Raw genomic sequence first — 26718 nt, forward strand, 5'->3', positions numbered from 1 at the left:
TTTTCTAAAACTATATATTCATGGATACAGCCTGCGTGCGCGCTGCGTTGATACATTGCCGTTACTAATATTCGGAATCAGATTTCGAAACCATATATCATTGGATATAGTTTTACAAGTGCAATGCGGGCCAATGTTAATATACAGTTTCGCAGACGCACAAAAAATGGTTTTGCGTTGATATCCACTCAGTGAATATCTGATACGAAGCAACGTCGGTATATAGTTTGGAAAATATATGATTTCGTATTGGTCAAAAACCACTAGTATCCCTCGGTAATCGCTCGGCTTGATTCGGCATCGCTATAAAATACGCGATGCGGAGCAATATCGATATATAGTTTCTAAGTTACATGATATCGGATATTCGATATTGCCACAATATATAGTTTCAATAACTATTTGTAACGTCCATTCCTTTTAGGTGGTAATAAGTGGTTTGTGATAGTGAGGTTATTTTGTTGATTATTTTGTTTAATTTGGGAACTGAAAAGGATATAAAGTATACTTTTGCTGAATAAAACATTTTATGATTTATTAAAAAGGTTCGAAACAACGCCCTGAAAATATGCAAGCTGAAGGTTGTTCTTTACTTTTATATTTATCTATAAACTTCATAATCGCAAATTTAATTTCATCATATTTCTCTATTTCTTTATTATTGCTTTACAGAGGTGCAAGAAATTTTCTTAAAGACTCTCAGAGAAGAGGAGGATATATCTGCAGCCATTGCTGCTATCAAAACTCTGTTGACTGTGATACAAAACTACAAAGGTAAACAACAAAAGTAACATGCCCAACATCCTAAGTTTAACTATATAGTGGCTTGAAAAAGCACATGTCAAATATTGGGCTCCTAAGAGGGCACCACAATAAATAAAACGAAGAAGAAGAAATATTAGGCAGAGAGAGAATAGAGAGTAGATTCTGCCACAAGGCAGATGACACTCCTGTTCATCTTATCAACTCTGACAGCCGACAATGCTACACCCAAAGCTCCATACTGGGAAGGCACACGCCACAGCCAGAAGACATAATACCTGGCACAGCCAGTAAATTCCATCGGTTCTTCAATGCTGTCTGCCTTGGCTCCATAATGCTTGGGGAGCACTATCCAAAACACCCAGACCTGGCCCAATTTAGAAAAAATTGTTTCTAAATTGGTCCTACCTTTTATTGAATGCAAGACTTCCTCATCTAGAGCTATATATTCGTGCTGCAAGGCCACTAAAATTGTCCTAAAATTGGACACAACAACTTTAGTGGCCTATTCAACAACTATAGTGACTTATTCTGTATTAAGTCAGTTAAATTTGCAAACCTTGTACCTATGTATTAAACCTTGTATTAATGTGAACTTTTGAGTGTGCACAAAAGATAGACTTACTAGAAATAATTTTATAGTCATATATATCTTTGGTCTATGTATATTTTTAAGCCTTAATTGCGCACTATTGCACTTGTAGAGTAAAAAAGAGATCAGTTTCCACAAAGAATTATGAAGTTTGCAAATTTGACTATTTTATATATTTCTGTTGCAATAAAGATTCAAATTTTTTTTTGTCCAGTCGTTACAATAAGAGAGCTGAACATAAACCTAAAAAAAGCAGTTGAGGCAATGCGGCACTGTGACCAGCCTGTCACTGCCATCGCCTCAGGATGTGAACTCTTCATGAGGTTTATCACACTTGCCAAGCTTGATGACAAGGTAATGAACTTAGCCAATTGTAGTAAAGTTGTAAATTGAATTGAATGCAATATGCAACTTTTTTAAATTCAAAAGATTTCCTTGATATAATAATCTTATTTGAATATTTTTAAACTTGCGATGTTCCATGCATACTATAATGATAGTGTACATATTCTGTTATATCCAGAGTGTATATACATTGCAGCTGTAGCCTTAATAATGAACTATTTTGAAATTAAATTAATTCTATTGAATTTAATCTTAATGCACATATTGACATTGTTTAAAAATATTACTGTCATGGGACATTATTTTATTCTATAAATAAGACCATTTTTACACTCATATTGAAATACATACAATTATTATAAATGTTGTGTTATGTAATAAATAAATAATAAAATGTGAGATATAATAATATGCACATTGTTCACATATCCTATCAGACCAGGTATTGCGAGTAAAACTTAGCAAGTGCATTTTATTATGACAGGTCGAAAACTCCCATATGCCAATTTAATATGGTTTTGGAACTCACTTCAAAGTTTTCGATTTTTGTACTCAAGTACAAAAGTAAGAAAATTGCTGTTCTGTTTATAATTAATGATTTAATGAGCCTGGCTCCGCTTTTTTAAAAGTAGCACATACAACTGTCTTGATGAATTTCTAGGGTTATGAAGACTGTGAACAAGTGATGCTGCAGCGTGGAAGGACTTTCTTAGAGGCACTATTGGAAGCAAGAGGGAAGGTTGCTAAACAGGCGCTTCCTTTTATTAGTGACGGATGTGTAAGCTGTTATAAATTGATTTATCAGTAACTAAATATTACAAAAAATAGAGACAAAACTGAAAAAAAATCAGGTCAGAAAAATTGTAAAATAACGTTTTTTGCAATATTGTGTATTGTACTAATAAAAAACTAGCGTACAGTATACACTCTTATAAAAATGAAAAGTTTTCACTATACGAGTACGCTCAGACTCGAGTTTACTCGTATGGCTGCTCGGACGCTACTCGTAACGTATAAATACGTGATCTGAGCACACTCGGACGTCGCCATCTGATCAGTGTGGACTTGGATGCAGCTCTATTTTTCCGTGTCTACTCGGATCATTTTATAAAAACAAAATGGTGCCAACTAAGAAAAAATTTAATTAACATGACTCTATTAGCTTCTAAACGAGTTTTTATCTTTCTCTTCCACTTCTCGAATAAAATTATTTGAAGCACTCAGACACGTCTTAGAATCCATTTTCTGGTAAAAACTTTTCTCTTGCTTTGTTTTTTCCACCCACTACCATACCTGCTACAACTCATATATCTCAGCAGCAAATCAGTTGACATCATCTTGACTGTGCAAGGAGACGAATGCTACTTGGACGCTGATTAACTCAATGGTGTAAACTAAACTCTAAGCAGACTCCTATACGATTTAACTCGTATGAGCGCACTCGGTCCGAGAGCACTCGTTTAGTGAAAACCCAGCTTAACCAAGATGGAAATTGTAGTTTGTTGTATTGAACATGCAAGTTGCATAGCTAAAATAAAATTCATATAATATACATTTGCAGAAAATTTTAACACACTCTAGGTCGAGAGTTGTTTTACAAGCAATGTTGGAGGCAGCTAAAGCAAATAAGAGATTTGAGGTCTATGTCACAATGTCAGCTCCAGATAATAGCGGGTAAGTTATGTGGGAAACTCTTAGATTATACTTACTAGTAACTTGATAATATGACAATAAAAAATAAAAAAGATAAGTCGTTTTTTCGTAGTCAATACTAAACAGTGACAGGTAGGTATGGCGCGAACTTTAAGAATTGAAATTTGGATTGTATAAATATTTAAGTCTGTGTTTCAGTTTTAATGATAAAATATAAGGCATAACACTTCACGTGAACTTCATTATATGGAAGTTTGCCATTGCAGTGTACTAATGCATAAGCAGCTGCAAGCGGCCGGCGTGGACTCGACGCAGATCCTGGACTCAGCCGTGGGGTACATCATGGAGCAAGTGGACATCGTTATGATCGGCGCGGAGGGCGTCGCCGAGAGCGGGGGCATTATTAACAAGGTAAACATATTTCTTTATTACAGATTTCTCACAGAGGCAAAAAAGTAGTTAAAAACCAAAAACAACGATCTGCTTACAAGTGCATAGAAAAATTTGTAATTTTTGGTGGTTCGTTCCATAGCAAAGTTGAGAGGAGCGTTGATTGAACCAGCGCCATTAAGCAATCCTTCCTGTAGGAAGGATTGCTTAAAGGCGCTGGTTCAATCTTTGTATTAATAATAATTATAACAAACTAGTGGAGTATGTATAACATACTGACATCCAATAAAATTAATTACAAGGTAAAACATAGTTCAATCTAGTAGGCCTTTCAACTTGACACATCATTGACTATCTCTTGAAGCCTCACCATAGATATAGGAATCTATATCTATGAGTCTCACTATATTTTATCAGGGTATAGTCTCTTGAGATAGATGGAATTCCAAATTTTACTTTTAGCGAACGAACTCTAACTATACATCGGTGAAGAAAGATCTAAGGATAGCGTGAAGCTGCAAAACGACATCACTGCAATAGAAGAGTTGACACTGTCAAATCAGCTTGAGTTCATTACAAGTGCAATGATTAAACTCAAATTGATCCAGTAGCAGATGAAGGGAGTTTACATTGAAAGCTCATATTCTGTTTTCCTTACCTTACTGGAAGTTTACAATGTTCGCGACGGATGATCGCGTAGATTTCTTGGTGGTAGAGCACGCGTTTTTGAGCAACTTTGTTAACCGACTTCGAAAGGAGGAAGTTCTTAATTCGACTGTATTTTTTATGTGTGTATGTTACGCGATCATTCCGACATTTGTGAACCAATTTTGATTATTTTCCTGTTGAAAAGAGGGTACCTCAGTATAGGTCCCATTTAAATTTAAAGAAAATATTCTACTTCTACGGATGGCAAACTAGGGGATGAATCCGGTTTCGCACACGTTCCGTTACCCGATTGCAATAAAACTTGGCAAATAGATATAATTCCAATAAAAAAGCCAATATTTTTTTTTAATAAAAATGTTAAAATTATGTTAAGTGCAATTATGAACCAAAAACAAGCCCTGTTAAGAACTATTTAGTTGAAATCTGCATAGTAATTACTTCCGCTTCCGCTAAGATTTACTTTGACGTCTGTTTCCGATGTGACATTTCCGTTGCATCTCTACTAAATATATACATACACTTTACACCTTTTTCCGATTGAGGCAGGCAGCGACCATAGCCTTCCACTTTCCCAAATAAAATAAATAAATCATATATCATATAAGCCATAATAGTTTAATGATTTGACCTACAGCCTCTCAAGCAGAGGTCGTAGGTTTGGATCCGGGCTCACACCTCTGAATATCTCGGAATCTTTTTCCGACTTTCAATTTGTAATATACTACTACTACTACTACTACTACGAGAGAATATGTCCTCAACCCTCGTCTGAAAGTAGATCCATGCGCAACAGTGGGACGTACAAAATGGGTTGGCGGACGAATTATATAATATATTCATAATTCATATAATCAAAAATTTATAGTGGATTATAGTGAAATTCAATTTGATTGCATGATATTTTCGTATTGTAAAATTTACGACAAATCAACCGCCTTCATGATTATTTCTCGGCGGCTCGTGGGAGATTTCAGAGGGAGTTCACTAACCTATACATATTTTAAATAAAAAATGAAACTCACATTATAGTGTTCCATTTTAAACAATGCCACTAAACACTATGCTTCTTAAGAACGATTGAATAATAAGAATTTTTACAACACAACAAAATGCGCGCGAAAAAAAACTGCTTCTGAATCTTGCTAAATTTCCTCATACTAATCTTTTGTTTCACGTGTCGCGCCGTTAAGAAATTTCTCTTCCGCACTCAATGAATCAGTTCTGAACTTTGTAAACAATGTCGGTTCATAAAAGCGCTCCACTCAAGGGACAGTTTGCTATACTATATTAAAGAGAAAGATAAAAATCTAATTGTGTGTTTGTCATTCATTAATAAAAAAAAATACTGCGGCTACTAATATAATATGAACGCATAATTAATAAATTTATTTTGGTGGGTTGGATAGGAGTGGGAGTTCACTACACCAGCGCTCCTTAAGACGAGCCGCCTCTGATTGCTATGATAGCGTATATTTACCTTTCTAGGTCGGCACATACGGGTTAGCAATGGCAGCTCTTGAACTGAAGAAACCAGTGTACGTACTAGCAGAAAGCTTCAAGTTTTCCCGTGTATACCCTCTTAACCAACAGGACATTCCCGTCGAATTTAAATATCTGTCAAGTGTGATCAGTTCTGGTAAGGATTTGTCTAAAGAACACCCGTTGGTGGATTACACTCCGCCATCTTATATTACACTGTTGTTTACTGATATAGGTATTCTTACGCCGTCAGCTGTTAGTGATGAATTAATCAATTTGTATTTGTAATTTTTGTAAATTTTAGCAATAAATTTATCTTTATTTTTAAAAGCTTTTTTTATTATGTACGTTTAAATAGCAATCCTAATCCCTTTGAATTTTTTGAAATATGGCTCAATTAATTGTAGCGAATTTTTGTAACGATATTGTACATAGCATAATGAACTTTATGGTCGACAGTGCAACGTACAAACTAGATACGAGTGAAAATCTTCCGCGGAATGCGTTTTGTACGTTACAGAATTGACCATAAAGTTCATTATGCTGTGTACAATAGCGTTACAAAAATTCGCTTCCATTCCGTTCCGCCGCAATATAAATTGAGCCTATGGGGTAATCCGTTCATGTCTAATAAATCCTTACCTATTTCTACCCCCAAGCGTAATTTCGGCATTACTGCATTTCGATTTTGAAGGGTGCTGATGCAATTACAGGCACACGGAATTTTTCAAGTTATGTCTATGGTAACGGGCGCAGTGAGCCAGTGACACTGCCCTCAGATTTTAGCTATTCATTCGGAGCGGCACGGTAACTGTTATGGACAGGCGTGTCGCTTACCAGAAGGGGCACGACTTGTTCGTCCCGTCACTTGGTATCATAAAAAAAAGTAAAAATAAATCCAAAAATTGTCTGGCACTTTAATATGTAATAAAAAGTATTTACAGTCACTTCGTATTCGTACGTCTACAAATATATAACTAAACGCAATAAACTAACAATATCTCACTTTGTATTATACTTAACCTAAGTAATTTATTTCATGCACATTTCTGAGGCAAGAAACTAATTTGTTGTATACAAAAATTTAGACTATACAAACTTTACGAGTAAAGAACAAACTTATTACATTCAAGACAAAAAAGCAAAGTAAAATTATTTATTCATTTGTTTGTTAGAAAATACACAATGGAAGCACAAATTATATCATATCACAAAGTCCATAATTGCCACATTTCAATACAATTTTAAACATCTCATTTACTTATATTAAATCCGCTGCGATGTTGATATGAAGCACCCTAATTATATAAAAAATATGAATAATTACATTTAAAATGGATATTTATCATACATACGTCCCGAAATAACTGTTTACAGTAATATTATTACCCAATACATTTACAAATTAATTACTATTTATTAAGGTTGTACTCTTATAACACTCACACTTCACACATATAAAAACTTCCATAACAGTACGTAAAGACTGAGAAAGTTCTCTTAGCTCCTAATATGATGGAGTTAGTATTAATTGCGTTGTCAATAGAATGAATCGAGGGGTCCTAGGCAAGACCCAGTGTAAACTTTCGTGAAATTTGTTATGTAACTCAACTTTTCATAACTTTCATGCACGTTACACCATAGTATATTAAGAGCGAATAGGGCAACTCCCGCCTGTTCGGCGCTTAAATGCCTACCTACACTTCGCACTGGCCGTAGGGTTGTTATATTATTATTTTAGTTTTACCTTAGAGCATAGGTTCCCAAACTTTTTCGCTCACCGGCAAGTTTTACATAAGCAAGATAAAAAAATTTCCACGCTCACCGACACAAAAATAATTGAAGTTATATTTATTACGTTAATTTTGTTGACACAAAAAATCACAAGGAAAAAATATACTTATGTAGTGTATTTTGTATAGATAATTTAGGTTTATTATTTCAAATGCTACTACTATGGCTATGGGTGCTACCACCCTAGGACTGTTCAGCGCCCATTGCGACCACTTTGGGAAACTATGCCTTAGAGCATGAGTTTTACCTACAAGTTGTAACATAATTTGAAAATATTCAGGTGTTCATCACAGTAATCTCGTGCTATATTGAAGTAACCTTTATTAAATGCAGTAGGTAGTTACGTATTGATATTTCTATATCAGCATCGCGAATTGGTTTCTTGATTATGAAGTACGATTACGAAATAGAAGTGAAATGCTGAACAATATTTTGAGGCACCTTTTCAAACAACCACAAACACAACAATAAACACGCTCTACTTTTTGATGTAATTTTTTAAACACCAAACAAACGCTACAATTCTAGAATGAACGGCACTTGAGACGTCCCGTGCTATGTAACGCGAGTGCACCGCGAAAGTGTGCATCCGTGCACGCGACGGGCGTGCACACGTACAAGTCGCGCTGCTACGTTTGTATGGAGTTACCATACTCTATTATCCCTACTATGGTTACACTCATAAATTTTCTTATTAGATTAAAAGAATATGAAAGTACACTACAATGAGTTAGATAACTCTATATTTTATAATTGTATGAGACTGTTTGTTCCTCAATAAAAAGAAAAAAATAACTCGTTTTATAATAATTCACACACTTATTGGGTTTTGCCTCGGAGCACTCGAATTAGTTGTGACAACAAAGTGACGATCTAAATCGAACTCTACAGTCTTTACTTTTTAAGCTAATTATTACACAACCACAATCGCTAGACGTATATGCGTAAGAGATCAACACTGCGTTTATAGACGCAATCCGATTATTACTATAAAAAAAATACTAGAATCTTTATCTGTAACATAGGTCAACCAAACAACATTCAATTCAAGGGGCCGCAAATTAAACTTAGCACCACACATACCATAGCTAAACCGCGGATTTTCAGAGTATTCGAAGTTCAGAGAGCAGTTTTTTGTCATAGATATGATATCTATGGCATAATAGCAATCCGTGTTAGCTGAAAGTACGCGGCTAAATTTTGATAGGTATGGCGTTAGTCTTTAGTTAATTAAATACATACTTTTTCAGATTTAAGTTTAGAGATATGAAATTAATCGACTTTTGACGACATGCTCTTAAAATTAGACAAAATACATGAAATGTATCGAATAGCAAATTAAAGCCGGAATAATTTGTCAGCTCTAAATTTAAATTAAATCTGCCTTTTTCTTGCGGACAAGGAAAGAATCATATGCTCCTAAAATAAGTTTAGCTCGCATTCGCGCGAAGTGACGCCAACTATATATAGGCTATACACAACTGCACACTTCTTTGATCTAACGCAATATAGACGCGCGAATACAGGGTTACCTTAAATTTTTAATTTTTGGAGTCATTTCCACTTGAGCATAAATATGTAATTGGTTTGAGTGTGCCGCCAATAGGACGCTATTATGTGTCACCCAACCATAAGCATAATTTTTTGTATTGTTGAACTTTTTTGTATTTTAAAAATATTGATCTAGTTTGACGCTACAGCGTATGGCCTTGAATTTCATACGGGTGTTGTTTTCCTTTACATCTTTGAACCTCTTTTATTTACGTATCAATTACGTTATTTAAATAAATATCTAAGTTGATACAAATTTATTTTTTTGGACTTCAAAAAATGATTCGATGTTATTCCGTTAAACGTGGAATTAGATACCTTCTTTTATCAATTATGGGTATGTTATTAAAAGACTATATTGTAAAACAATCTTCTGGCTGTTTTACAAATTATATATTTAAATTTCCCTGTTAGTCACGCGATCTAACCACTAATAATGGGACTAATGTTAAATTGGCGTTTTCATTTTTAAGATTATAACACTTCACTAATTTTTATTTAGAAATGCATTCCTTTCATACATGTCACTTTCAAATGGCAACTCTCCACGGAAGGTGACGCGGTCTAAAGTGTTTCTTTAGATAGCTACTGGTATCTAGACTTGAAAATATCCAAAACTGACTAAAAAATCTGACATTTATCTTTAATACATACAAATTTCCGTCCACTATTATAGGTTGGCTTTTGATATTACCTATTGTAAATACTGTCAATAATTGTATAAATTTGATGGAAATGTGGCCTCTTGTCCGGTTCGTACTCCCAACATCGTAGCATTAAGGCGTATACATCTTCGGGACATCCTTCTGGTGCTGGCATTCTGTAGCCTGTGAAAACAACGAATAATTTGGTTTGATCCATCTCTTTATGTCTGTCTTCATTTTGTACCGTAAGAGATACTTAATGTTTGTTATCCAAAGTGACTTTATTAGCAAGAAACTATAAAACAAGGAAGCATAGTAGATATACGACAAGATTTTTTAAAATGATTATGAAAACTATTATCGCCATAAAATCCATCTAAAATTTTCAAATTGAGGTAACCCAGATAACAAAAACTCAAATTACCAGTGTCAATTTTTTCTCGTGCTCTTGAATTGCTCATACCCGCGTAAGGAGTGTCTCCTTTCGAAAATATCTCCCACATGAGAACACCATAACTCCATACATCGCACAGGGAAGTGTATTTACCTGTTACAAAATTTCAATCATTATACTCAATATACGGATATAGTTTTAACTAAAATAACTGATTTGTAATGGGGCTATTGCTTAATTAGCTCAACCAAACTATTCTTTCGGCATATTATAATTACTAGCTTCTCTGGACACATAAGTACAGATTTATACATTTTATTTCTTACCAAAATTAAGAGCCTCTGGCGCAGTCCACTTTATAGGTATTTGCTTCATGCCACCAGATACAATATATTCCTCTTCCTCTCTGGACATGCCGAAATCGGATATCTTTACAATGTTATCGTCTCCAATCAGACAGTTGCGAGCTGCTAGATCGCGATGTATGCAGTTTTTGGATTCTAAGTAGCGCATTCCACCGGCCGCGTCTCGACACATTGCCAATAGTGACCGGGAGTTGAGCGTCGCTGATCTTGTTCGAAGAAAGGTAAGCAGGGAACCACCTGAAAGTTTTGATGAACATTTAATCTTCCTCTTCTTGTCAAGTCAAGACAAAAACCAAGGCAATACCAAACCAGTGTTATATTTCTTAGGCCCAGTAAGCAGCCACCTCTACACCCCTATCTGTTGCCTTTCGCAGGTCTTCGCGGGTCAGCTGTACTGTGGGTACGAGAACAAGTGAGATATACTTTGTGTGGGGGATCCGCAAGCACAAAGTTTTGGAGTCGGGTGATATATCCCCCATTTCACCATGTTGTCTCTACATCGGCCAACTGTGACTTGAGACGGTTCAAGGATTTCCGTATTGGCTAATGATACTCGTGGCCGGGGGAAGACTTTCGGCTAGGGTGATAAAATCAAGAGGAAGAGCGAGTATGCATTGCCAAAGTTTACGCCTCACGGCCCTTGGGCTACCTACTGTGAAGGAGGAAGCTCCTACGGCTTGATTTATATTAAAGTAATAACGCCGGGGCGCGCCTACCACAACCTCTTAAAACAATATTACTTTAACCTTACATTGACTTTTCGTACCATGACGCGCTTATAGTAAACTTACTATAATGTTAAAACTATGATGTTTTATTGGCAACTTTGTGACTATTCATTCCATCAGTTCGTACTATACGCGACTTTAACATTAAAGTAATATTGCTCTTATGTCAAATTTTGCAATCTTAAAATAGTTACACGGATGCAATGCAAACAATATTATTTTCAGTTTTATTATCTTAACATTGATTTAAATATTTTGTTTATTTTTTTTATTTAATAGTACATACGAAATAATTTAAAAAAAAATATATAAATTTAAAAAAAATATAAATTTAAGAAAAAATACGCGAAGTTGTGGCAGGCCCCTTTGAATACGCAGTAAACCATAACAATGTTAGAATTACTGTGCTAGTTTTAACACTGATTATGTGTTCGATTTATTACAATTTAAAGGAAATTCACTGTTTATCATTATTTGCCAACCCAAACATTTATGTAGCTCAGTTTATGATCGTTTACACGCATAGTTTCAGTTAACACAACCTACAGTGTTACACCCACGTTTTTCATTTATATGTAACAATCTAGCGAGATTTGCTGAAAATACGTCCGTGGCGTCATTAGATTCTACCCACCTGACACGAGCTCCATCACTATCATGATTGGTTGTTTCTGTACCGCAATACCGATCAACCTCACTATATTGGGATGCTGGTACTGTTTAAGTATCCTGCCTTCTTGCAGGAAAGTCCGTTTTTGTTCTTCTGGTAATGCCACTCGACAGGTTTTGACTGCTACTTCTTGACCTGTTGTTTTTAGTCGCGCTTTGTACACGTCTCCGAAGTTACCCTGTACACAAAACATGTCATAAATATATTTACGGTTAATCCTTAAATTCAAACATAATGATTTAAAAAGATTCACAAAAAAATTTTTTTTTCTCGTTGACCCGTAGGGACGTCCATGCTGCACCGTAGCATTGCTCTTTACCAACTGAGATACGGGTCCAGTTACCGAGCCGTCGAAATTCTCCTATGTGTTTTTTGTTATAGATCTTTGTAGACTTTCGGCATTCGTCGCCGCTATTTCACTTTTGCCATTCGTATTCATAATTGTCGCCGCTATTTAATTTTTGGCATTCATATTCATAGCTAAACTAGTGGAGTTATTTCACAAAAAATTACAATAAATAATTATGTATGTTTTAAGAATTTTCATGTCTAGGTTAATTTTACTTCACTCGTAATGAAATATAAACATGGTTCCTTTTTAAGTAATTCAAAATATCAAGTACGAACCCGGCCGATCTTATCCAACAACTGGACATCATCGTTGTTCAATTCCCACGTTTCTCTTGGTACAGCTCTCCGCAACAAAGCGCCAGAGCGCGCAGTGACTGGGACTCCGCTTGTTCGCTGCCATGCTATCAGCTCCGCGACTGTCGGAAATGCTGCCCCTTCGAAACGATAATGGCCCTGGAATGACCAGTTCTATGGTCAAAAAGGTTTACTGATAGACATGATATCTTCTTGTTATTATATACGTGCCTACAATAAATATTGCTGATAGGCGCTGTGGCCAGGTGTGGTGTAGCTCGTGTGCTTTTAGTATCTAAAAACGGTTCTAAAAGGGTTAACTGTACCTAAAGGTTTCTTAGAAGGCTTGTACCAACCTTAAGACGCTTCTAACCGAAATAATCTTTAGATTTAAGTCACTGCTCACCTCAGGCGTAGTCTGTACAATGAAATGCTTATGCTGTCCCCAACAAACGGATAGCACGAGTTGTCGGGCATGATTCCTGGTAGTTTCCCGAACTAAATAGTCGCCGTCGGCGCGAAGCAATCTCACCACCTCCTCTCGCGGCAGGACGCCATGGAACCATTCCTGTTCGACCAGTGAGCGTTCTGTTTCACTCACACTGACCTGTGGAGTATTAAAAAAGTGAGAATGATATTTTCAGCTATTTTCCAACGTGTTCGTTTTACATATACAACAGGTATGTGCGCATGGACAGTGGGTTAAATATTTTTCAAATCACAAATTAGTATCTAATAATGTTGATAGTACTGAACAGTTAAAGGTTGAACTAAAACCAAACTCTAATTTAAAATCAATTATTACACAAAATTACATGCAGACACGTCACTCCCGATAACTAATTACGGAACAAAACATATTAGACATAAAAACGATTATCAAAAGCATTGTAAACGTACGAGTTCATTTTGTAACTCAAGTTGCAGTTGTTTCAGCCGCTTCTTCCTGCGGGGCACTATCACCGGCGGGGGCAGCTCCGAATGTGTTATGTACATCGAAAACGGATCCATCGTTTAGCTAGAATATTGCGACTATAGCTAATAAATCATTATAATTGTTTTATTATCTCACTTCAACGCAAAAGAACAGAAGAAAAACAGGATGAACTTGACGCAAACACAACCGACACGTTTACTGGCGACACGCAAACAGCTAAACATTTCAGGAACGTCGCAAGCGGCTTCACCTTGATTTTGAAACTGAGTTTTAGGGAGAGCCAGAGCTATTTTAATTTTATTTGAAGCGTGTTCCGGCGCGAAGTTCGGGTGCTTCGGATGCGCGCTAAAATTAGCAGTGTTACATCGTAATAACGCTCAATTCACTGCACATAGCTTATTTGAATCACGGTAGTGCCTCGTAGAGTGCCCGTATTGTTTTCAGACAAGCCGGTAGGCTAATGGTAATTAGGTGCAATAAATTTCCATGTGATCTAGGGGATACATGACCTGAATTTCTACACTTTGCTCGTGGTATTCTCAAAATCAACCGAGTAGGCCAAGGAGATCTTTAAAAATTAAATTCCTGCGGTTTGTGTGACACGCGTGATATAATGCGAAAGCTTCATGCGTCCATGCCATGCGTGGGTTTTATCATTTTCATCTGCGGTTAGCGGCACTCACCACACTGTTAGAACTAACATCGCTACGTCTCTTTTTCCGAAAAACGCCAGATCGTTCCACACGGCAATGCACATAGACATCCAAACGTTTTCGCAAGCGGCGCTTTAAGATGATAATCCGCTTTTTGCGAAGTGTCCTGACGACCTTTACCGAGTCAGATGGGCCTTCGCTACTGCTCCGGTAAGTCTTTGGCGGTAGCGCTGGGCTCGAAGGCACGGACTTGCGGCGGAATGGTCGCGTAAAAAGTCGAAAGAACGGTTTCGGCGGTATTATGGAGTGTAGGTGCAAGCGCAACGTGTTCACTGACGCCTTCGATCCAATCGATGAGCGTTCCTGGTAGATTTAATGCTACATCCATCATAAAATCCACATAGAGGCTGATAAATCACCTCTATCAACATAAACTTTCCTATTTTTTTCAACCATCATAAATCATTACATCTAATTTCACGCTCCTATACACTGCAACGTACCTGGTGATCAGGCGAGCTACCATCGAGGCTGTCAACGCCCACGGTCTCGGTGGAGAGATCCGGACAACCGCTAGGCGCCTCCTCACATCCTAATTCTGCTAACGCTGACCTGATCATCTCTGCTTGCTTTGCACACTTGCGTTCAGCAATCTTCAGCTCTAACAACTTTATAGGTTCTGACGTAGTTACTGGAATAGGCGGAGGTGAATGCCTGGCAAAAATGAAACAGAATTCTTAGATTCTCGTCACATTAATTTCGACATTTTTTGGTCGTGAAGTGCTAACATACAGGGCATTATGTATGGGAAAGTAGGAACCCAAGTGTAACTAACTATACTTAATATTGGATGAAAAGGTAGGTTTTACATTCATTTTAATTTGCAGAAGTTTCACCTTCTCTGTCTTTTCTAGGTAATATCACAAAAACAATTAATTCCATTGTACTCTATCACAAATGCTATATGTACATTCAAACAGAGTTTCATCTCACCTATCGATCCCATTAACACCATTAGTTAATCCGGTGTTATTATTTTTGCAGACCCCATTCCCGATGATTTCCGGTCCTTGCAGCGCTATCTGCTTCTCCCTGTTGTCTTGTAACGTTGATTCTAGTTCTATGAGTTTCTCCTTCAGCCATTCCACTGTGAGATTGTCGACAGTTAGTTGGTTCGGCTGCAGCTTTCCGCTCGTGTCTTCGACTAGACTCTCGTCGAATGTGAACGAGACTGGCGTGGAGGGGGGTGATCTGTAATGATTTAGGATTCTAATCAAATAATTTTTGCGCTACGTGTGTCTGCTGTACTATACATACATAATTTTTGGACAAACTACGTGTGATGTATTTTCTTCAATTATATTTTCAAGAATGGCATACGATTACGTCACGAGTGTCATAACTCTAATTTTATTTGTTATAATGAAAGGCTGAAACTTTCTAATTTTCCATCTAACAAATAAAATAAGAAATTTGATTTTTTTTTCTTAAAAAAAATACTTTAAATCGCTCTCCTGCAATATTTTTGAAATGCACGTTAGACGTTTTATCTTTCCGGTGTCGATATATGTTTTTACTAATCAATCATATAAACAAATATTATATTGTCATTACTCTTGTTATAGGACACCCATGTCATAATTATAATTATATACCTAGTGTTGGTTTTATACCAACTCTCGATTATTTGTCACGAAGAATATCAGATTTCTCTCTTGATAATCAATTGTACCATATTACTATTCTGTTGTTACTCACTTGTATTTTTCTACAAATTCTTTGTATTCTTCCTGAGGTTTTAAGTTCTGGACTGCGTTGTCCATTTTGGTTTGGATTTCTTTAAACTTTTCCGTACCGAAGTCCGACCTCTGCACTATTTCCAATAGAATCCCTTTCCTGTTGAATAAAAATACAAAACAGTTAGATTTACACACGGAAAATATGTATGTTTTATGACTCACATTAATAAATCGATGAATTTGCAATTTTAACCTAACCTGGCATAGCCTACATTTACTAAAAAATACACGTGTCGATTCATTAGAATAATGATGATTTCAACCATTTACTTATGTCATTCTCTTTTATTTCTTATAACATCCTTGCAGTTCTTGATATTGGTGGTTTTCGCTTTTAAAGGTAACTGACGATGTTTGTTTTTCGACTAGATTTAATGTTTCTTAAATGTACTGAAAATTTCAATAGCAGAAGAACAATGATGTCACAGTTACTAAAATTCGCTTGCTACTTGTACACATTCCGATGCTTCTCTGAGAGTTACTTAAAACATATTCCTTATAAAGTTCTGTCTAATTATATCTATTCCAATTGTTATATGATTTGTCTTCAGAAATGTACATTCTTGAAGGAGCTCCTTGACATTTACTTTATACTCACGAAGCCACCCATCTCTCCAGTGTACGTCCTCTTTTATGCATTATATAGAAGATCGGGGATCATTCTAGCGCAAAGCTCGAAACTTGTGCGCCAAAGTTACTCTGACAAATGTATACTAACCAAGAAGCATGCGTGGCTTCTCCTTGGCGTCTTTGATGATCCCATAATGCTGGTAACGCGGCACTACGTAACGCTCGTTCACACTCCGTCGCCTCTGCCAGAAGCAGGACATATTCATTGTGAGCCCGGTGCAGTCGTCGACACGCCTTTCCATATTTGTCCCTCGTCTCGTCCAACTTGCGACCTCCTCTGCTCGTTGGACCTGGAACATAATACCGCAACTGTTAACTATCTATGAAATTACTATTTAGATAGGTATTCTATAAAAACCAAATATCTTAAGACAGTCTGTGAAAAGCTAATCGACAAGGTTACGATACCACATATTAGAATAAATACAAAATGACGTATGTAAATTATTAATTAATATTAAGTAACATCACATAGAGTAGATTTAGTTGCAGTAGAGTACCTTGTGAAAGAGTTCGTCCAGGGAAGTGGTGCCACCTTACCTATTTCTGCCGCCAAGCAGTAATGTCAGCATTACTGTGTTCCGGTTTTGAAGGGTAAGGATGCTGGCGAAATTACAGGCACAGGGGACTTGTCAACTTATGTCTCAGGGTGATGGGCGCAGTGGCAGTGCCTCTCAGATCTTTGCGATTTAAAGCTCTGAGTGGCACTGCAATTGTTATGGACAGGCGTGTAGCTTACACACAGGCAGCAGGCGTACGACTTGTTCGTCCCGTCGTTTGATATATAAAAAAACGTTGTTCTTATACCAAAGTAAGTAACGAAAATAATTGTGTTATGGAAATCGGAAAACACGACGGTACCACAAACACGCGGACCCGAGACAATATAGATAAGTTAATTTTTCTCGTTGTGGTTGTGGCCAGGAATTGGACCCGGTACCTACCTACCTCAGAGATGGCGACACCTTGAAAATCGGTGAGCAAGCCACTCAACCACGGGGGTCATCGTTACAGGTACCGTGCGGAAATTTTAAAACATAACGAGAGCGGAAGTACTTGCCATCATTTTAAAAATAACTTAAAAAGATGAAATAGTATATAAGAATGAGAAGAACAGAGAAGACAAAGTGTTAACTGTATAAAGTAAAACAAGCAATGTGTAAATGACGCCCTATACTTATAATTATGAGCCGATAAAAAATTATAAATTAAATAAAATTGAATGAATATTGTAGGTATATGTTGAGGATGACTCTGTCTTGTGTGGCTTCGTGTAGAAGAAAAAGATGATTAAAGACATGAATGATCTAACTTACACTTACATTTAAGATAGTTCTCTTCGAACTTCGCCCTCATCTGCTTGTATGACTCCAAGCACTTCTGGTATTCGCTCTGTTTTCTTTGGACTTCTTCTGATAACTGTGTACAAAAAGAAAACATTTTTAGGAACAACTATTGTTATAGTATTTAATAGATAAAAGTTTGTATTTAAGACAGTAATAGATAGGCCATAGAAATATAAGATGTTATCAAGGCGTTCAACATTTCGAAAACGATTATAAATAGGTAGGAAATGAAATTATGACCTTAACCAGGCTTTGACCATAGAGCACCTGTAAAAGGTCCGAAAAAATAAATATACGCGATTTAAATCCGGAAAAATAGTTTCATTTTCCTATGTGTAACAATCGCGAAAACCTCGGAACTCGATTATAAATACGTGTTTAAATTATTAATTTAAAAACTTTAAAACAATACATTGGAATGTGAATCAATTTGGCCCCGCTTTCTGATATCAATAAATTATAATGCAATAATAAATAAACATCATTGAATAATCCAATAACGCGCGATAAATCGTCAAAACAAATGCGTTTCAACAATAAAATACTACTTTGTAGGAGTGGGTAGATCTATTTCAACTTTTAAATTCTTTAAAGCTCTTAGTGATGTTATTTATTGTAACGTCAAAAGAAGCAACAGGCCTAAAATTCGCATTAATGTGTATATATGTTCATAATGCCGTAACAACAGTCATTTTGATTGGTATCCATCATTAGCTCTCAAGAAAGTTTCTCACGACTCGCAACGGTAATTAAATAAAAAGTGGACAATACCCTACTTTACAATTTCTCAGATAAACGCTGCATTTCTTCGCTTTATACCGTGATCATTATATTTATGATACTAAGTACTACTATTAATCACTTAATTTTGAGGATTTCCCATGTTTTATTTAATTGCAATAATAATGTGACGATAATGTTCGATTGTAAAAATTTTCAATTTTCAAGGTTATATTATTCTTATTTTCCCTTCTTTACGATTTAATTATGTGACTTCTATTGCTTATAAATTCGGATCAACATGTTTCTACGCCTACGACATATTTTTATTCGAACAGAAACAATAACATGTTTAAAGCTAAAGTGTTTGAGGACTTAAGATTCTAAAAAAACAATAACATGATCTAATGATTTTAATAGTTTATACTCGTATAATTTTTGCGAATTATCTTTACCAGTAAAAAATATAATGAACCCAAAGACTTCAGTCTACTAAATTCAGTCTTTACGTTGATAACGTTGAATGAACTTATGAAATTCAACTTTTGATTGAATAGATAACATTGAACAATTACAAAGAAATACAAAAACAAAGAAAAATGACAATGACATTAGTCAACACCATTAAACCCTGGATATTAAACCATTGACATTTGTTCAAACACGCAATAATTATTGTATAAATTATAATGCAGAGGCTCGAGCATTCCCCTCAGTGGCAGGCGTCAAGTGGCACCGGAAATATTTGGCATTGCATTCTCATGTAACATCGCACGTTAGAATACTTAAAAAAGACTTAGGAGTACAATGGTTTAGCGACGTACAAATTACTTAAGTACAAGTTGTATTTTTTTTTCTTTCGGGACAAGCTAAGACGTTGCCGTATTGCCAGATTTTAGATTTCAATTTTTCTTCGATTAAAACTTGTATCAATTACTCTTAAACTAAAAATTATCCGAATAGAGATTGTAGCTACAGAAACCCGCCAAATTCTTTTTTTTTTCTCATGTACTAAACTATCGTCTGCATGTATAATGTTTAGGTAGTTTTATTAGAAGCATAGCGGTCAAGAGAACATTTTTACAAGAGCAGTCAAAATAAAACCTGAGAGGATTATACACGGTGACTTTTACAAGAGCAGTCAAAATAAAACCTGAGAGGATTACACACGGTGACTTTTAGTAGCGATGCAAACGCGCGTTCGTGAAACGCGCGATTGCATCGCTTCACTTGCGATTTATAGGCGATGGCATCGATGCAAACGCGCGACTGCATCGATACAAACGCGCGATTTCATCGCTACACTTGCGATTTATAGGCGATCGCATCGATGCAAACGCGCGACTGCATCGATACAAACGCGCGATTGCATCGCTTCACTTGCGATTTATAGGCGATCGCATCGTTGCAAACGCGCGACTGCATTGATACAAACGCGCGATTGCATCGCTTTACTTGCGATTTATAGGCGATCGCATCGATGCAAACGCGCGACTGCATCGATACAAACGTGCGATTGCATCGCTACACTTGGGATTTTTGCGTTTGTATCGCTGCTAAAAGTCGAGGTGTGTAACCGCTTATATAGCTTGAAACTTTTTTGATTGCTTTTTTTTCAAAGTAAATCAAATCTTCATCAGTGAATCACCTGAGACCATAATGACATGAGATATAGTGAAACCCTTCATTATAGCCTCGTGCTGTAAAATTAAGTGGATTCAAACAGTTATACCAGAATATTACTTCTTTAATAATAATTCCATCGACTTAAAAACCCTTCACACACTTGGTCGGCTATAAACTTTTAACACAACTTGTTTGTCTGACATTTTCTACGCTTTGTTTTTTATTTGTTTTACATCTCACCTTCAAGATTATAAGCTGAAATCGATGGCTATTTTTATAAATCTCGTAGAAATGGAACGTGTATAAACATCAGCATCCGGTCGTTCTGCTTCAGAGACTAAAAGATGGAATGGTTTTATCTGTTACAGTTCCTGTTTTCATACAAAACCTTTAGCATAATGTGTCCGAACGTTAAGTGTTTTGTGTACTATAATATTATTGAGGTATCAGCAATTCTATACAGTTTTAACTAGTATATTGTGGTGAAATTCCAAACTTCACCAGTTACAGTGACACTGTATAAGGTACCATAAGGATAATTTTAATGTAATATCGTCTGTTATATCGAAGGTGAGTTGTAAATTGACTCAGTTCCATGTGATAATAATATACTACTAATCCGTTGAATTGAAAGTACAGGTACAGTTAGCCAAATTTAATAAAATATTTTTCATACAACAATTCTAAATAAGTATTGCTCTATTAAACATTCCAAGTAGACTTCATTTTGTTGTACAAACTCATTTCAGGAAAACACTAGTAACTTGCCGGGTCGGGAGAAATATTTGTATGGCCTACGTTTATTTATCTCGTGAGTTTGGGTGTAATTTGTGGTTGTCTATGTGTGTGTCCATGGCACCTGCGACCATATATTTAAATCTATGCCCGCGACACAGAGTTTCCCTAGCGCGGAGCTATGTTGAGTGTGTGCGTTATTGTTATTATTATCAATATTATTTTCATGGAAAAAGCTCACTTTTGACTAAAAATTTAAGTACACCAAAACGATTACCATAACAAATATTCCAAAGTTGTAACTCCCCTCTTATTGCGTTGGGGGTTAAAAATAGATTAATATAATATAACAAAGAAACGACCGAATGGTACTGTCAAACACACAGTATTTAAAAATATTTGAAAGAAATGGTTGAAGATTTGGCTTGATGGATTTATTCCGATGCCGTAAAATTAATATTAAAAAAAACTTTACACTTTCGACATTGAACCGTTACCGCAAACGGGAAAAGCTCTCGAAAAACTGACATTGGCGGTGATCGCTATCATTTTTATAATATTCTTATAAAACTAACACCGGCACAAGCCTAGTAATACCGCAAAACTCAGTTGAAATTAAGGTCAAACTAGACGTGCCACCTATATCAGCCAAAGTCTAGAATTTCGCCTTACTATCGTAATAACATGAAAAAAACATACAGTAGGTATAGAGTTGAGTTATTACGTTATCTAATTTTAATTTATAATTTCCACCTAATGGTTTGACCTACTGCCTCTCAAGTAGGTAGAGGCCGTGAATTCGAATGCAGCCTCGCACCTCTGATAGTTTCGGAACTTACGTGCGAAATTTACTATAAGCTTTTCGTTAAAGGAAATTATCGTGATGAAACTTGCACGTCGAAGAATTCACAACCCTCGGAAAACATGTGAGAAGTGTGTCTCACCTGAGAGGCAGCCCATGACTAGCAGCGGGACGTATAAAATAGGTTGATGATGATGAAATACTTTTTATACGATAAATCTAATTTTATACATAGAATATGCTTTACTCAAAAGGTCTTTCATCGAGATCCATTGTGTTGTATTTGAATCTCTATGATTGATAACACTGAGAATTGAACGCACAAGTGTGCAAACAATTTTATATGAAAACAGAACCATGACATACTATCTCAGTCAAAACACGCAGGCACATCGATTTGAAATAATCAATTAATGTCTGGATCGTGTTAGGAGTTATTTTATATTTAATACATATGACAATTAAATTATTTCATTTACCAGTCAAAATGTTACTAAGAAAAACAATTTTACATTTATTCGCGAAAGTCAACACCAAACCCGATCGACATTGCGAATCGCTTTATGTAGACCATAAAATTATAAGCAAGTACGGCCAGAACAGCCAAAAGTGCCGACCAATATCTTAAGATTAAGGTGATTTCGAACGTCTATCTGTGTTTTGAAGCAAAGTTTCAACAGGTGTAACATCTAACAGTGTGTTAACAGATAAAAAGTGAAGATATAAAATCAATCAGTAGAATCAACGCATTAAAATGTGACACGTGAAAACATTCTCTTTTGACCGTGAAGTCTACAGAGTTAAAAATGAGTAATACTTAAAGCGTTTACAGAGATTATGTGCAAAGTTAGCTTAAGTATTTATTGTAGTAAAATATGGGCCGTTATGTGTAGTGTTAATGACAATAACTTAGCAAATCATGACCGTCAGCACGTGACAACGTCTGCACCGTTACCCACAACAATGGCTACGGTATCTACAGCATGATTGTCATGATAATGCGATTTGGCTGCAGATCTTAATGATTTCCATGACATTGTACTATTTGTAGAAAGTGATGTCGAAAATTAACAAGGTACTAAGGTTCATGCTTTTGTTTTTTGACTCTACAAAATCACCTCTAAGCGATAATTGATTATGAAACAACAATCGCCACATAATTCTACGTTTGTTAATTTAGTTCGACAAAAAGTATACAGAAATCTCTTCGAAAAGAAATACCATTTTCATTTTTTATTTTAAGACTTGAGCATAATATTTACAGCTTCCAGCATTCAATTAAAGAACTGCAGTAAAAGTCAAGTATAAAACTTCGTAATGACGTAAAAACTTAAAAATAAAAGATGATATACAAAAGGTCCAAGTACCAGGCCCTGCGGTACACCGCTAACTTCACGTAGTTCGTTGACTCATCTACTCTCGCTCTCACTCATATTTACCAGTATTGACGAACTATCGCCATCTCGATCAAGTCGGCGGCGGCGGCCCTTGGGACACGCAAAGCGATAAGATTAATACTCCATGTTTCACGCTGTTAAAAGCCTTTGTCTAGTCAAGGCACCTATAAACCAAGGCTTCGACAAAGTTACTTAAACAACCACAACTTATTCTCATACCATCATTTAACTTATTATTTCAATATTACTATACATTTTTATAATTATATAACACACAAAAGTGTTAACGAAATCTTGTCAATTGCATCGTACACGGGTTTAACATGATGACAAAAGCGGAAAGCGACACTATCGCGTAGGTAGAAAAGGAAACAAAGGCTCTAGAAACAATAGTAACGGTACTTCTAAAAACTAAGTACAATGTAAAGTAGCACGTATAGGACCATATTTGATATGACGTACGATCTATTAATATTACGATGATGATACAATCACACAAAATTTATTTTTACTTACTGAACGGAGGAAAACAATAAAAAAACAACACTAGTAAAGGCCTTCGATCGATTAATTTTAAGGCGTCGTTACTTTGAATTAATTAGTAGTTACAGATTGATAGTTTGAAATTGATATTGCTTTACAATTCTCACAAACATGCTTCTTTTATGTTACTTTAATAGGAATTAATTGCTTCATGGACTTATGTTGTGCCCTATTCTTGGCTATAAAACTGTCTAACCAATTAACTTTAAGAATAATATACGAAAGTAAACTTAAATTACTTACTATTACATCAAATTAGCAGGTAAAATTGTTACCTAAGTATTTGCATAAATTAATCAAAGGAGTTTTCTATTTATGTATTAGTTTATTGTCGTTGGCTACATAATCTAGTCAACGTAAGTTTCAAGCTTCTACTGCAAATAGGGCTGTTTTGATATAAAACAAACTTGACTGTCTTAATAGCTACAGAAACTGAAATCGATTCACTGACTAAATGAAACCTCAGAAATATGACGTTGACAGGACGACGACACTAAGTTATTTCAAACCCAAGAACAGCACAAGAGTTGTTATTGTGTCGACACGCACACCACCGCCAGAATGGCAAACTGATGTCATGGAACTGAAGGCTTAACGACTAAAACCCGTTTTAGCCAATAAAACTAATTGAAAACTGCGCTTAGCTTTAGGCGACATTTCCGGTGATGTACGGAGTAATTAATGTATCTCGATTTGAAATAACTACTACTGTTCTTAATAATCTAATTACAAAATATAACAAAGTTTTAACTGGAACGAATCTCTGAAAATATATATGATGGCTATACTGATCTTAACCCAAAATATAAACTCCCTCTGGACTTCTTTTTTAGCTGCAACTTCATGTATTTTATACACCAACGTTTAACCGAACCGTGAATTGTTCCAATGCATTCGTTATATAATAAAATTGTAACTACTCGTACGTTTTAGTACAGGTTTGACTTATAACAGAAACAGGTCAAGATCTTTGAAGTTCCATTATGATCTCATAAAGAGTGTGCATTACAACACAAAGCAACAACACAATCTAATTCAAAACGCAATGTTAAATGGTTCCATAGGCAACTATTTCAATCTTTATCTATTTGTTTTGAGTTTACGATTTAGGCATAGTGCCAAGCTATGGCTGTATCTATGTGCTTCGGATTCAGACATGGAATTATAACTAACAGCACTATTACGAAAAAAACTCTTAAGGAGCAAGTCAATGAACTTGACGGGCTATGACATTGAGGACATAAACCCAAATTAATTACTTTCGCAATCTGGCCATATCGACAGACTCAATAGCGGTTCATTTTGAATCTTGATTAGTGTCGAGTTCTGTTCTACGGATGAAATATCTATTCATTAAGCACTAAATGTTGTGAATGTCAAAATCATCGGTGCAGTGTTTTCGTTAATCACTTTATTATTGCATTTTGTTTTATTAATGGTAAACTCGATTAGCACACGATCACCTGTTACAGCACACGTATTATTTACTAGTAAATAATAACACTATATAATAAATTTAGTAGCAGTAGAACTCCTTGTGAACGAGTTCATCCAGGGAAGTACTGCCACCTATGTGATAATTACTGCGTTCTGGTTTAGAAGGATACATACACTTCTAAACTGTGCTGGTGAAATTACAGGCACATGGGACTTGACAACTTATATCCCAGTGTGCCGGCCGCAGTGGCGTTGTCCATAATATGTTTGCGATTTAAAGTTCTGAGTGGCACTGCAACTGTTATAGATAGGCGTGGCGCTTACCACCAGGCGCTCAACTTGTTCATCCCGTCACTTGGTATTTATAAATAAAGAACAAATTTTCAAAAGGTTCTGTTTCTGGTTTGAAAATATTGGTTTCTGTTAATTGAGCAGCTTCTTGTAAAGTTAAAAGAAGAAACTGCTTTTGTGGCTGTCACAGTGGTATATGGTATTTACATAGCTACCTTTTTATTTAGCTACCTAGTGAGATTTACTTAATTTCGCAAATCTACATATTTTTAGGTTCTTCTTTGTTTTCGTTAAAATATACTATGAAATATGTTCCCTTTTTATCTTTAAATAAAGAAATACCCGAAAATTTGTACGTTTCGGTGAGTGTGCGCAGGAATTTTTCAATTTAGTTCCACCCTCACCGTTCCTCCTTCGGTCGACTAGAAGGTCCGGAACACTTCATTCTTATGTCGTTGATATACCACCTATTCGCAATAAGCGCTTTGCTTCCTCCTTTCTGATGCGTACGGCAAAGGAATGGAATACTCTGTGTTTCCCGAAAAGTACAATTTGGGGCTATTCAAAGCTAGAGTGAACAGGCATTTTTTTTAGGTAAACGCGTACCATCGTCAGTCACATCGTCGCTTAAGTTCAGGTGAGATTGTGGCCAAGCGTCTATTATATATTTGGAAAAAAGTTTCCTTAATATTTTTTCACTTTTCGTTGTCCTAACCACAAAAGCAGTTTTTGCAGGAAAATAAAGGTTTTTCATGTTAGAACCAATTAGAAAATGATATTGATAGCTCAGAAACAAAAATCGTGTTTCATGATATAATACAAGCACAAAGAAAAGAATGCACTGTATCGAATAAACTAACTCATAAACCATCCCTGATTCCAAGAATCGTTTACAGTCGTGCGATGCAATTAGGAGTCAGCAAATCTAATAACTTCAGTAACACATTTACTCAAACTTGAATAAACGTCATGATAATACGGAAATCCGACAATGTCGTTAACCTGTGTCACCGAACATTCAGCGAGTTGAGCAAGATACTTTGAACGGTGCCGCTACTGAGAGAAAGCGATTTTCTCAGAAAACGACCGAGCCTGCGACGTTGTCTGGTAAATAATATGAC

At 36.0% G+C, this 26718-nt stretch overlaps 2 protein-coding genes across 8 annotated transcripts in view; one reads left to right on the forward strand and one right to left on the reverse strand.

Annotated features, from left to right (window-relative positions):
* Nucleotides 1-33: 33 nt before the first annotated feature.
* LOC113237819 (translation initiation factor eIF-2B subunit alpha) lies at nucleotides 34-6209 on the forward strand. Its single transcript, XM_026474500.1, has 7 exons — nucleotides 34-581; nucleotides 673-774; nucleotides 1569-1708; nucleotides 2361-2477; nucleotides 3261-3373; nucleotides 3619-3763; nucleotides 5897-6209. The coding sequence occupies exons 1-7, from the start codon at nucleotides 569-571 to the stop codon at nucleotides 6176-6178; spliced, it is 912 nt and encodes a 303-aa protein (XP_026330285.1). The 5' UTR covers nucleotides 34-568; the 3' UTR covers nucleotides 6179-6209.
* A 593-nt stretch (nucleotides 6210-6802) lies between these two features.
* LOC113237882 (tyrosine-protein kinase Fer) overlaps nucleotides 6803-26718 on the reverse strand; it is a 50379-nt gene continuing 30463 nt past the window's right edge. For 2 of the 7 annotated variants that reach the window (XM_026474581.1, XM_026474587.1), the window contains 12 exons: nucleotides 18023-18119; nucleotides 16789-16990; nucleotides 16030-16167; nucleotides 15265-15522; nucleotides 14775-14985; nucleotides 14302-14634; nucleotides 13088-13288; nucleotides 12664-12855; nucleotides 12001-12214; nucleotides 10600-10875; nucleotides 10304-10426; nucleotides 6803-10062 (listed from right to left, as the gene is read on the reverse strand). In XM_026474581.1, the coding sequence (XP_026330366.1) occupies nucleotides 9926-10062; nucleotides 10304-10426; nucleotides 10600-10875; nucleotides 12001-12214; nucleotides 12664-12855; nucleotides 13088-13288; nucleotides 14302-14634; nucleotides 14775-14985; nucleotides 15265-15522; nucleotides 16030-16167; nucleotides 16789-16990; nucleotides 18023-18119 (2382 nt within the window). In that variant the 3' untranslated portion in view covers nucleotides 6803-9925. The remainder of the gene's footprint in view (nucleotides 10063-10303; nucleotides 10427-10599; nucleotides 10876-12000; nucleotides 12215-12663; nucleotides 12856-13087; nucleotides 13289-14301; nucleotides 14635-14774; nucleotides 14986-15264; nucleotides 15523-16029; nucleotides 16168-16788; nucleotides 16991-18022; nucleotides 18120-26718) is intronic. The other 5 variants (XM_026474583.1, XM_026474582.1, XM_026474584.1 and 2 more) reach the window with 5 other exon arrangements.

The sequence above is a fragment of the Hyposmocoma kahamanoa genome, unplaced genomic scaffold (genome assembly GCF_003589595.1).
Source record: "Hyposmocoma kahamanoa isolate Upper Pololo Valley unplaced genomic scaffold, ASM358959v1 94, whole genome shotgun sequence".
Taxonomy (NCBI): Eukaryota; Metazoa; Arthropoda; class Insecta; order Lepidoptera; family Cosmopterigidae; genus Hyposmocoma; species Hyposmocoma kahamanoa.

Coding starts and splice junctions, on each gene's coding strand:
- LOC113237819 (XM_026474500.1), top strand. Junction 1,709..2,360: donor TTGCCAAGCTTGATGACAAG/GTAATGAACTTA, acceptor ATGAATTTCTAG/GGTTATGAAGACTGTGAACA. Junction 3,374..3,618: donor TCAGCTCCAGATAATAGCGG/GTAAGTTATGTG, acceptor TTGCCATTGCAG/TGTACTAATGCATAAGCAGC.